The following is a 13447-nucleotide window of genomic DNA, read 5'->3' as shown; positions in this document are numbered from 1 at the left end:
GAGAATTAGAATCAAGGAGATTTGGGGGCACCTGGCTGGTTGAGTCAGTAGAGCATACCACTCTCAATCTTAGAATTGTGAATTCAAACCCCACACTGGGCATGGAGCTGACTTTAAAAACAACAACAACAAAAAAGAATCAAGAGGACTTGGTGATTAACTGCTTTTGGTTAAGTGGGTAAATGAGAAGGAAGAGTAGATTTTTGATGTGGGGAATTGAGTGAGTTGATGGCATTCACTGATAAAGCAAATAGAGGAAAAGGAAGATTTGGGAGGAAATGTGATGAGGTTTGTTTTAGACATGTGGTGTTTGAGGTGCCATTGCAACAAACAAAATATATCCAGTTGGGCATATGACTCTGGAATTTAGGAAAAGTCTTGAGTTGAGGAAACACTAGGTTAATCATCTGTTATAATCAAAACCACAGAATTGATTAAGAAGCCAAGGAAGTACATAGAAAAGGAGCGCGTGGTGAACAGTATCAACTTTCTGCAAGGTTTAAATAGGATAGTGACTAAAAAGTATGCATTGAATATAGCCGTGTTGGTTGCCAGTGGAGGAGACAGTTTTAAAGAGCAAGTGTGGGCAAAACCCTAATTACAGTGACTAGGATAATGAATGTGGGAGGCAAGGAAATAGATATCATTAGGATTAACTTTGTGTGAAGGTTGAGGAAAGGTGGAGGGAGGGTGGTATCTAAAGAAGATAGGTAATTGAAGGGTTTTTCTTTTGTTTTATATTTTCACATGGTCTGTATTTAAAGCTGGAAGAGGCTTAGAATTTGTTTATATGCTGGACAGGGAAGGAACTTAGAGAAGGAAAGAGTAAGAGTATCAGAGAAAGAATAATTAATGGAGAGTAAAGTCCTTTATTTAAGAGGTAGACTCCAGAGCCCAACAGAATGAAAAGTAATTAATGATCCAGTTGGCAATTTGCCTTTTTTTTTTAAATCTATAAACTAGTTAAAATGTATGTAGATCTTTATGATATTTTCTAGTGAAAATAAACATCTTACCACTTTTATTTCTTGAAGCTGTATACTTATCAGTTAATTCCTGGCAATAGTTTCCCTTGTAATGTCCTAAAAAGGAGATGAATAAATATGAAAGAACCTGAAAAAGAAGGTCATCCATCCATTTCACTATATTAACAGAACAACTTTTTATTTTTCTATTTTATCTATTATTTTCTTAACACTTTACTGTATATCCATTCCAGGAAATTAATGAAGATTTCTAAAAGCAAGTTATATAGCATGGGTTTACTCCATTTGATGATATATCGTTTAAGTAATACTAATTTTTCTTCTTTTTTTTCTTCCAATAAGGATCAAGACACTCTAAAGAAAAGCCAGGGTGTTGGTCCAATTAGAAAAGTTCTCCTCCTTAAGGAAGATCATGAAGGCCTTGGCATTTCAATTACAGTAAGAAGTAGTGCTTCCAGTCTCCTCTTTTGTAGTTAACTAGTATAATCATGCTCCCCTTTGGACATCCTTGGGAAACAAGTATTCTGGATATATCCCCTCCATAACTAAATTTATTCCCCTGGGCTCCAACACTTCTGTGTAAACTTTTTGTATGTAAATCTTCCTGATGACTATGAAGTATTACTTTAGTAAAATTATAACTTTATTAAGCATAATTTAGCATTTTCATTATGACTTGGTTTGTAGTTCTGTGGAATATCCTATGATTGCCACTAGGAGCCTTTGAGAATGGATATGACTGTTTTCTTCTACATTAAATGGCTCCAGATTGTATTGTTCTTTTCTCTTGTCTCATTTCTTTGTTGTCAGTTTTCAGTGGCCCTTGAGTCCAAATAGTCTTCCTTTCTAAATTTGATGCCTTTACAAACAGTTGTCTTGGGCAGCATTTCCGAGAGCAGCCTATTATAAGTACATATATTTGGAGTCGTTTTGTTGTCCTTATAGTGCTTTTGTTCCAGATGAATGAATAAGATGGCTTTACTCTTTCATTTGGTAATACTTAGATACTGCGTGAGTTCACTAGCATTTTGGTACTGCCTAATATGGAAATTTCTTTTATCATAAGTTTACCTGGTAGGTATTTATTGAATACCTACCTACCTACCTTTGTGAATGCACTGTCCTCAAAAAGCATAAATTTTAGGAGAAATAATACACATATATCACACACACAAATAATTATAACATGAGCTAAAAAGTGAAAGTTACCAAATTTCATCAATTCCATGTTGCATATTTTTTCACATTTTAATATCTGAAATTGAGATTCCTCTTATACTCTTAAAATGATTTTTATAGTACATAAAATAATGGTAGGCCTTGTTATTTATAGTGATTTTGATCTGATAAAATCTAATAGTGCTGTGGACTATTAATATGTAATATGTAAAATACTTTTTGTTTAAAGCTTAACCAATTGTAGTTTTTTGTTTTGGGGTTGGTTTTTTTTTTTTTTTTTTTTTTTTTTTGGCTTTGGAATGTGTTTTAGAAATGTATGTTATTGTTTTATTCAGAGATAACTCTTTGATACCCATAAGAATGTATTTACCATTACCTAGATAGCAAATAATATTTTACTCAGTGTTCATAGAAGATACTGAAATGTATTTTTAAGAAGATATTTTATTATTAGAATAGTCTGTGACTGTACAAAGAGTAAACTAATTGACTGCCTTTTTTTTTTTTTTTTTTTTTTTGTTAGGGTGGGAAAGAACATGGTGTTCCAATCCTCATTTCTGAGATCCACCCAGGGCAACCTGCTGATCGATGCGGAGGACTACATGTTGGAGATGCTATTCTGGCTGTTAATGGAGTTAACCTAAGGGACACAAAGCATAAAGAAGCTGTAACCATTCTTTCCCAGCAGGTAAGTTCCTTTTATGTAATTAAAATTGGATCTATTGGTTGATTCTTTTTGAATCTACTGAATGTTATACTTCAACTTGAGGCTTCTCAAGTAGTAAAGTGTTTATATGTAGATACCAGTTCCCTTTGATTTGGGCCTTTTATAGAAGACATTTGTCCAGATTTACTGAAAAAGGTCTTATTTGCCTTTTTCCACAGCTCTATAACTTTGAGCAAGTTACTTAAGTCCTCTGCTCTGCTACAGTGCCCTTATCTGAGAGCTGCAAGGATTACGCATGTTAATTCATATAAAGTGCTCAGAACAGGACCTGGTACTCAGAAAGCAAAACATCAGTAATGACTAAAACACTATACAAGTAGATGGTATTATAGAAAAAACAATGCTAGGAGCAGATTGGTTTTAGTGATAAATGTTAGAACTGATGAAAGAGTCCTTAGAAATCATTTAGCCCAACCCTCTTACTTAAAATTAGTAACCTGAGGTTCTTAGGGATTAAATAATTCACTCAAGGTTGCAGAGAAATTAGTAGAGTTGGGATTCATACCCCCAACTCCTGTTTGTTTACTTAAGGTGGACTTTTTGATTTGTTTTTTTCTTCAAGAGTAAGGTTGAAGAAATTAAGAGAAATGTTGATAGTATATTGAGATGTGTTTGGATCATCAGTGTAGAATTGAATCTGAGTTGAAAGTGAATTTATAGCTCGTTTGGTTCAACTACATACGTTGCGTAAATCTCTACAGTATCACTGATTAAATATTTATGTTAAGGGGGGACTTGTTGATGATAAAGTAGTCCATTCTATAGTTGTACATTGCGGTTTTTTTAGAAAGGTCTTCCTCATATTAAGCCTAAAAGCTGGATCCATGACTTCTGCCCACAGACCTAATTCTTTAATCTAGAACTTTACTGAATACCACAGCATTATCCCTCTGTCTCCCCAAAATGGGATGTTTAAAGTATTATCTGCTAAGAGAGATTGAAAAATGTAACCCTAACCTCTTTCAGTTAGTGTTTTCTCAACCCAACTTGGCCACATCCAGTCGTTATAAGAGTGAGATGAATGGCAGCTGTGGTAAAGGAAATACAAAGGGGCAGTCACACGCTTTTTGTTTTGTTTTGTTTTGGTTTTGTTTTGTTTTTGTTTTTCAGTCACATGCTTTTAAAGAAATGCTAAGCATCTATTAAAATTCTGAAACATAACCTTAAACTGCCGAGAATGCATAGTACCAACAGACTGACTTAGTGGCAGTAAAAAAAATCAGAGTTGCAAATGCCAGGCTTGTGTGTAGTGATTGTAGTCTCATTAAATGACTTGGAATGTTTTTTTAAACATAAAATAATCTTTTTTGCTTGAACATAAGTTTTATTAAAGAGTAGCAGTATGAGGCAGGCGTCTTGGTGGCTCAGTCAGTTAAGTGTCTGACTCTTGGTTTCAGCTTAGGTCATGATCTTAGGTTTGTGAGATCGAGCCCCATGTTGGGCTCCACACTCAGCAGGGAGTCTGCGTGAGAGTCTCTCTCTCTGCCTCTCCCTCTGCACCTCCCCCTGGCTTGCATTTTTTCTCTCTCTTTAAAATAAATAAGTAAATCTTAAAGAAAAAAAAGAATAGCAGTACAAATATTCATTTATTTATTTTAAATATTTTTTTAAGTTTATTTTTTAAGTAATCTCTGTCCTCAACATGGGGCTTGAACTCACAACCTGAGATCAATCGTCATCTGCTCTTCTGACTGAGCCAGCCAGCAGCCCCCAAATATTACACATTTTGTTTAGTAGAAAGGCCAAGGGCTTTGGAGTAATGTTTTTCTATTTTACATGCTCATCATATTGGGAAAATTATCTGCTCTTTGCAGAATAATTCAGGTTTCTGCCTCATGTAAAAGATACTGCACTGCAATAGAGAAATTTTGAGGATTGAATGATACAGTTTTACACAATTAATAAAATAATTACTTATTAACACTGTAGTACTCAGTGAAAGTTACATAAAGGTTCAAGACCTATTCAGTAAGAAACAAATCATTGTGTAGAGGTTTCTTGAATTAATCAGAGAAAAGTTTGTGTGATGCTCTTAAGTGCGAATTTAGTATCTGACTACTTAGATGGATTTCTTGAATTGCTGTGTCAAGTATAAAATGGCAGAATGACTTTTAAACTGAACATTTGTTCTAAAATTGTGTAAGTTGAGTAGTTAAGCATCCTTTTTAGGTTAGATCTGTTAGCAAAAATACTGTGACCAGTAGAAAGAACTACTGTAATGTTAAAAGGAAATTACTTAGGATTCATGGAGTTGATCTGGATGTAATGACCTCTCTGTGCTTTTCTACCTCTTGAGATTCTAGAATTTCATTATTTGTTGTCTTGAAAGGAGCTACATCTGAGGTCTACATTTTTTCATGCCTGTCACTCATCCCAAGGAATTTGGAAAACCATTTTTGAGTACAATCACAATAACTTGACTTCCCCATTTTCTTTTCTCATTATAGAGAGGAGAGATTGAATTTGAAGTAGTTTATGTGGCTCCTGAAGTGGATTCTGATGATGAAAATGTAGAGTATGAAGATGAGAGTGGACATCGCTACCGTTTGTACCTTGATGAGTTAGAGGGAGGTAGTAATCCTGGAGTTGGTTGCAAAGACACGAGTGGGGAAATCAAAGTGTTGCAAGGTAAAAATTGCTTCAAAAGTTATTATTAATTATTAATAATAAGTTATTATTAATTATTAAGAATTAAGAATGAACAACTGGAGAAAAATCCATTTTAATTGGCTCTCTAAGCCTCAAAAAATTCTGTATGTAAATCTTGGAATAAAAATGGTTAAACCAAAAAAAAAAATGGTTAAACCAGTCCTCATCCTTTTTTAATACAGGATTAAAAAGAAGAGTCTTTTTTCTTTTCCAGTGATCCTTCAAACAAAAGTTTCATAGTAAAGTTCAGCATGTATATACTTAACTGACATTCATAAAATGTTCCACAAAAAAACTCATAAATAAAAAGATGAATATGTGTTTTTTAAAAGTCATTAATGTATTTTTTATTAATAAACTTAAAATACAGAATTTTAGATTTCTTAGTAATACTTTTAATGATGAGGAAATCATCATTAACAGAATGAACAGCTGTCCTTTGCTTGTAATTTTATTGCATTCTGGTCACAAGGCCAAAATTTTATTTACATAGTTCTTCTAGATTCATTTTGTATTTTTATTTATTTACTTTTTTTTTTAAGATTTTATTTATTCATGAGAGACAGAGAGAGAGAGAGAGGCAGAGACACAGGCAGAGGGAGAAGCAGGCTCCACACAGGGAGCCTGATGTGGGACCCGATCCCAGGTCTCCAGGATCACACCCCAGGCTGAGGGCGGTGCTAAACCACTGAGCCACTGGGGCTGCCCTCATTTTGTATTTTAAGACAAGTATATTACCAGTTATTGAACTGCAAGTAATCCTTGAAAAATAAAATTCAAGTTTTCTAGATTCTGAAGTAAAGACTGATATATATGCCTTTTAGAGTGATATATCTTACTGTCATCTTGTGTGTTAATGCAAAAATTCTCTCATGATGCAATGATTTGTAGACTAGTATCAAAGTTAGACCATTGTCTTGTGATTGTTATTAGAATCAGGGTATGTGACCTTGTGACCTTGAGGTATTAGAATCAGGGTATGTGACCTCAGCGGTTTAGCACTGCCCTCAGCCTGGGGTGTGATCCTGGAGACCTGGGATCGGGTCCCACATCAGGCTCCCTGTGTGGAGCCTGCTTCTCCCTCTGCCTGTGTCTCTGCGCCTCTCTCTCTCTCTGTCTCTCATGAATAAATAAAATCTTAAAAAAAAAAAGTAAATAAATACTTAATCAGTGTGCCTGATTTTATAATTGTGTGTCATCTAACCCTGATTGGGTTTAGTTCCTTTGTTATTATTTACACATATTTTAAAGAAAAGTTCTAGCCCTTTTACCTAGAGCAGTAGTTCTTAAATTGTGATATGTGAATCATTGGGGGTCCCTGAGACCCTTGTAGAGAATTAATGAGATAAGAACTGCTCAAATTAGGGGTGCCTGGGTGGCTTAGTCTGTTGTGTCTGACTTCAGCTCAGGCCATGATCTCAGGGTCCTGGGATCGAGCCCCAAATCAGGCCCCCTGCTCAGCAGGGAGTTTGCTTCTCCTGCTCCTCCCTCCCCCATTTGTGTTCTCTCTTTCTCTCAAATAAATAAAATCTAAAAAAAAGAAAACCTGTTCATACTAATGCTAAAACAGTGTGTGTGTGTGTGTGTGTGTGTGTGTGTGTGTTTTCTGAGTTGATATTTACAATGATGGTGCAAAAGCAGTGGGGATAAATACATTTGCCTTAGTATGAATAATGGCAGCGGTACCACAACTGGAGGAATCATTGTTTCTTCCTTGCTATCTGTCTACTCAGGGTAAAAAAAGAAAGAGAAGAAAATGCTAGTTTTATGAAATAGCAAAACTGTTCATTTTATTAAATCTGGGGGGGGGGTTTAAGATTTTATTTATCAAAAAAAAAAAAGATTTTATTTATCTATTTGATAGAGCAAGAGCAGGGGAAAGGAGTAAAGGGAGAGGGAAAAGCAGACTTCAGCAGGGAGCCTGAAGCGGGGCTCAACCCCAGGACCCCAGGATCATGACCTGAGCCAGAGGCAGACACTCAACTGACTGAGCCACCCAGGCACCCTCATTTTATTAAATCTTGACCCTGGAGTACATGTGTTTTTCATATCGTGTTTTATGAGCTGGGAAGTTTGCATAAAACACTGAGTCTCCATGCTGAACTAAGATGCTACTCTCAAAGAAAAGCATTTAAGTGATTAAGTAAGCCAGCTGAACTGGCCATTTTTTTTCATGGAAGACAATTTTGACTTGAAGAATGACTGACAAATTATTGGTTGTTCAGATTATTGGCAGCCATTTCCTTTAAAAAGAACAAAGGGAGCCCATCACTTCAGGGAAAACAACTGAAGTATATATTGCCAGTGATAAAATTTCAGCTTTCAGGTGACAATTAGAATTTTGTAAAACATTTATCAATCACCATGAACTTGACAGGTTTCCAACACTTGTGTAATAAGATTGGTAGTGATGTTAATAAGTTTTTTTTTTTTTTTAATAGTAAAAATGGAATGTCAGCTCGTGGAATAGCTACATAACTCAGGATCTATTATTTTTCAAATGACCAGTGTATGATGTTATAAAATCCTGCGTGGGTAAAATAGCCACTCAAACTGCAAGATAGACAAATGGATTTTAATATAATAGTGTGAACAGTTCAAGGATAACGGTTTCAAATTCTGTGGTGTCAAGTCCAATTTAGGTATATCAAAGAAGAATACTGACAGTATCCGAAAAGCCTATTAAAATTAGTCTTCCCTTTTCCAATTATATATCTTTGTGAGGGTGAATTTTTTTATTTACTTGTAATAGATGGAGCAGAGGCAAATAAGAAAATCAAGAAAATCCAGTTATCTTCTAGAAAGCCAGACTTTAAGGATATTTGCAAAATTGAAAATAATGCTCCTCTTCTGTCTAAATTTTTGGAAAATGGGAGTTATGTTCACCAAGACAAATATGTCATTTACACTAACATTTATTCGGCTTATTTTCATTTTTAACAAAGTAATTTTTTTACATTTCTCATAAGTTTCAATTACTAATATGGTTACACATCAGTAACCCACATAACATTCATAAACCACATGAAAAAAATACTCTTTGGAGTCCACAATACTTCTTAAGAGTGTAAAGGCATCCTGAAAACAAAAAATGAGAACTTCTGGCATAGAGATACATAGTAAACTGATGAACTGATATTCTTTTGGTAAGCCTGGATTTTATGAATTATCTACACATAGACAGCAGTAGCAACTGTGTCCTCCTCATGCATCTGGAACAAAACTATTGTGGCAGTATGTTAGAACTTTACACTATTGGGCTGCTTTTCCTATGATTTCATTGTCTTTCATCCTTTCTACTATTTTCTATCCGATTTGGAAGGCTTCTTCCCTTCCTTTTTTGGCAGCTGAGGCTAAAAGACTTCTCTGTCACCTGTGTAAATTGCAGACCACTTAAAATGTGACTCATCTAACCAAAATGTATGCTCATATTAACTATTAACAAACTCAAATCACAAAAAAAAAATGTACCTATTGGTTATTGTTTAGCACGTGTCCATACTTCATAGCTCACTAAATAGATGACCTAATCAACTCTGATTTATTTGCAAGCCTAGTGTCTATTCTTTAGATTAACCAAGATTTGTTTTAAACTTTATCTGGACATTGTCTTGTTAAAAACTTAGATATTTAGCAATAAGCTAACATGTGCTTCAGAAGTTAAATAATCTGAAACCAAAATGTAAAAGAAACATATAGTTGACTGTTGAATATGTATTTGTATAAGTAGAATTAATAAGTAGATTTTATAATTGTGTGTCATCTAAGTTTTGTGGAAAGTCTGGTAGGAAATTATATAATATTTTTTGATAGGTCCAATAGAGAATATCAAAAAATCTGTACAGTGTTTGATATCTGCCAGAAGAGGGAAGAATTCCTTTGTCAGAAATTACCTACTTGATTAATTTAGGGCCCCATTATTTGCCTCATTACTGTTATTAATTATAGTGGGCTTTCCTTTGTCTTTGCTCAATAAAGTTATAAGACTCTTTTTAGATTAGAAAGTATATTTTTTTTTCTCTCTCTCTCTTTCTTTCAGGATTTAATAAGAAGGCAGTAACTGATGGACATGAAAATGGAGACCTGGGAACTTCAAGTGAAACTCCTGTAGAAGACAGTGCTTCTAAACTGGACGACCTGCACAGTCTGTATCACAAAAAATCATACTAAATTAGACTGTACCTCTGGACAAGAATGTTGATCAGACTCTTCCGAGTTTGGGGCACTAGGGAAACGGTGACAAAGACTATACAAGATCAAGGGAGGCTTGCAGCCTAAATGAAAGGCGGGTACCTCAGGGCTTCATGTGAACAATTCTAAATGCATAAAACTCCCTGTTTTCTGTGATATACCATAATCAGCTATTGCATGTAAAGCGACTTTGATTTTCTTAAAAATGTAAAGCACCAAAGCATGTGTTTCCCAAAGGGGTATTACTAGGCTCTTAAGTACCAAATGAAGCACTACTGTTTTATTTGGCTCCTTTTCCATTTAGTAGAAGGACCGTGCTAACCGGAATTTTATAAGAAATAGCCTTTAAATACAAGAGAATAAATGAATTCATATTATATATTCCAGAATGTTAAGTGTGGTATTTCAGAGACAGAACTTAATGAATTACAGAAATGTAGGCTTGACTTAATTTTTTTTAACTAAAAGAATGGTTTTAGTTTTTTTTTAATTTATTGTGCATCCTGATATCTAAATCAGTTCTCAATGATCATTTATTGTAATGTTTGCCTTTCAGCTTTATTCAATGCAGTACAAAATAGTTTTCTTTAAGCAATCCTTTATCAATCAATGCTGCACTAGAAATACTTCCTGAAAAGTTATCGTACATTGTCTTTCCTGGTTTTTAAAAGAAATGCAGATGAGTATAAAATATCTGTCCTCAATTATGTTGATCTATGTGCATGGTATTGAAGCATTACATTATTAATGTTTAAACTCTGATTTTTTTTTCTGGGATCCACAAAATACAGTTTTATACATTTTGAGTTGTTCATAAAGTTTGTCTTGTTGTGATAGTCTTGGCACTTAACGATATGTCTTTTCTGGCAGTAAAAGCTCAAATTTATTTGTCAGTTAATTATATGTTTGGTCCACACAGCAGTTTTGTCTCAAAGTATCTTATTCGCCAGTCATCTAAAAAGCTGAGGCACTGATGGGCAAGTTAAGATAGAGATGTTTTGATACAGTAATTATTTTGGTTGACTTTTCATCTCTCAGTGTTTGCCTGACTTAAATCCTCTCATATGCAAACTACAGATTTGTTAGTTCTCTTATCCCAGGATTAAGCATGGAAGGCCTGCTCTCTTACTCTTTGTAGGCCATTGTACGCTGCTGGGGAAAGTGAAAACATTGCATTAAAAGAGGTGATAATTTTGCCAATATCACTGTTTTTTTTTTTTTTTTTTTAAGGATATATGTTTAAGGGACTATTAAGTGGGGGACAAGCCTACAGGGCTTTTAGAGTATTACCAGTATCTTCATGTCTAATATTCTGTTGTTACGTGAACACATTTTTTTTGTCTTTCCTAGATGCACTATATATTTGTTCATAGGTAAATCTATATAATGTATATACTTTATTTGGTGGTTTTGCTATTTATAAATTTTATGTTTTAACTATTGCTCATTTATGGTTTGTTTTGGATGGTTTTGTTCATCTGTATATCACCATGTTAGTTTGTAATAGAAATGCACTTCATAGTGTATATTGTTACTGATACTAAAATACCTTGTAGTGTAACGTTGCCTCCCACCAAAAGCTAGTGTTTAAATTGTACAACCAGATTAACAAGCTACATGTTATTGTTTGCTCCTGACAAGTTAGGCCTCTTAAAAGAGAGTTTTTTCCTTATGCATTCCCCCTACACCAAACACATATGCCAGGCATGACATGAGATCTGCAGACTGGAGTTGGGTCAGTATATTCATTTGGCCAAAAAAATTTCCACTGTACCATATCTGAAAACATTTTTGTTGTGACCTGAAACCATGTTCTTGCTTTTTTTAAAAACACAGCCTGGGATGGGGTGACCGTGGCATTTTTTTCAGAGAATATCCTTTATTTACTAGACGGGATCCTTAGGAGATATTAGCTAAAACCTTTTGATTTTCAAGAACAATCTAAAAAAGTCCATGAAGAGTTTTTTAAGAATCTTGAATTGGCATTTCTCTGAAGATGCTGTGTAGTATGGATTGTATGGGATGGTTATGACATAAACTCCTTTCAAGGGCTGAAGAGCAGAATGAAATATCTTCAGGCAGTTTAGGATTGCCCAGGTCCGTTCCCTTTTCCTTCCTGCTTCACCTTGGTTTGCAAAGTCTACATGAGAACCCTGTGCTACCGTGAGCTTCCTGGCAGGTATTTAGAAAGTACCCAGTTAAAGGTTATTTTAGACTATATGGTCCCTGGGGGATGAAAATAAGAATTATAGACTAAATGAGAAGCAGTTTTTACATTTTCATGTTTATTGGGAAGAAATTCCTAGCACCCAAGTTTCTAGGACAAAACCAAACAGAAAAGAGAGAACTGTCGGAAAGCCACTATAGTTAAGAAGGAAAAAGAAAAATCTACGAATATGCACACACAGAGGAGCTGAGAAAAAAATGTTCAGCATTGTGAAGGGGGTGTGTTAGTTGTGTACTTACATTTTAGCCTCTAAAATTCTCTTCTGCGGTATGTGTTATGAATATAATGGAGCAACAACATTAGGTTTTGAGGCTTGTTAAAAACGGATTCAAGAGAAATGAAATATGAGTCTTGGTAATTATAACTGAACAGTTGTCAGAAGGTAACACAGCTTGTGCTTGGTGCTGGTTTTAGTCCCCACACGTGGACTTACTTTGTTTTCATGTTGAGAAACCAAATACATTGATTCCTGTATAAGTCACACATTATTTGACATCTTTATTATGTATTCTGTTCCACCTATTCAGTCTTCCACTTAGGGTCGGCCTCAAATCTATAGGATCTATGACAAATGTATTATATCTAGTTAAGTTGAGTTTAATATTTTTTTATTAGCCTGTAAATAAAGATGGCATCTTCTACATTAAAATGGTATGGATCTCATTTTTTAAAAAAATATTTTAAGTGTCTTTCACACTAAATATTTTGGTTTATTTCTAGTAGCTTCTGTCTTTTGTACTAATAGGCCATAAAGTCCATGCAAAGGCTGAAACCTAGTTACGGTAGTGGAACAATTTTTTTATTTTAAGGAATTAGTGGTTTGATCTTAGAACTGTTTATTCTGGGTTAAAAACATGATCATGGTTGGAAGGAACTGTCAGAACAACTGTGGGACCAGTGTTTTGTTGAAATTTAGCAGATGGCAAAGGCTCTAGGCTCTTTGGATTAGTTTTGTGTTACAAATTTTGATAGTCTATGTTGTCAATAACATTGAAACAAATTAGAAAACCAATCCTATTAGAGACCATGTAGGAGGAAATTCTTCCATTTTATCATCTGAGCCTATATAGTTTAAAAGTTTCCAAATTATGTGTAAAATTTTTAGAAACATCTGTAAACATTGTTTCTTTGCTTTAGAAGTTTTACATATGGTCACTTAACAGTCAAGCTAAGAACTAGGTGTAAAATGTGTAGAAATGCCTTTGTTTTGCTAAGGGTGTTTGAGGTCAATCAAGATAAACTTACAAATGGTATTTTACTCTTAGTATTAATGAATATAAATAGTTCAGAAAATTACTTATTGTGAACATTTAGAAATACTTATTTGTTGTCATTGATTAATCTTGATTTAGTCCTGATACAATATGCTGTTTGTCTGTGAGCTTAATTAAGCTCCCAGTTCACTGAGCAGTTTGGAAAAATCTTTTCCCCAGAACTCATCTGTGTAGGATGTTGTTCAATTTATGAAATGTAAAAGATTATTTACAT

General features: G+C 34.4%; 2 protein-coding genes across 4 annotated transcripts in view; one reads left to right on the top strand and one right to left on the bottom strand.

The window, feature by feature from the left end:
- Positions 1-13447, bottom strand: part of DCBLD1 (discoidin, CUB and LCCL domain containing 1) — a 98230-nt gene that overhangs the window by 7106 nt on the left and 77677 nt on the right. Inside the window, exon 15 of the mRNA XM_025422840.3 lies at positions 1017-1082. Within this exon, the coding sequence (XP_025278625.1) occupies positions 1017-1082 (66 nt within the window). The remainder of the gene's footprint in view (positions 1-1016; positions 1083-13447) is intronic.
- GOPC (golgi associated PDZ and coiled-coil motif containing) overlaps positions 1-13447 on the top strand; it is a 40222-nt gene that overhangs the window by 26273 nt on the left and 502 nt on the right. For 2 of the 3 annotated variants that reach the window (XM_025422841.3, XM_025422842.3), the window contains 4 exons: positions 1329-1424; positions 2689-2853; positions 5340-5520; positions 9581-12608. In XM_025422841.3, coding sequence (XP_025278626.1) covers positions 1329-1424; positions 2689-2853; positions 5340-5520; positions 9581-9711 — 573 coding nt within the window. In that variant the 3' untranslated portion in view covers positions 9712-12608. Of the gene's footprint in view, positions 1-1328; positions 1425-2688; positions 2854-5339; positions 5521-9580; positions 12609-13447 lie in introns of those variants that run through there. The other variant, XR_003126397.3, reaches the window with a different exon arrangement.

The sequence above is a fragment of the Canis lupus genome, chromosome 1 (assembly GCF_003254725.2).
Source record: "Canis lupus dingo isolate Sandy chromosome 1, ASM325472v2, whole genome shotgun sequence".
In the NCBI taxonomy this organism is placed as follows: domain Eukaryota; kingdom Metazoa; phylum Chordata; class Mammalia; order Carnivora; family Canidae; genus Canis; species Canis lupus.
This window is presented reverse-complemented; position numbering and strand designations above follow the sequence as displayed.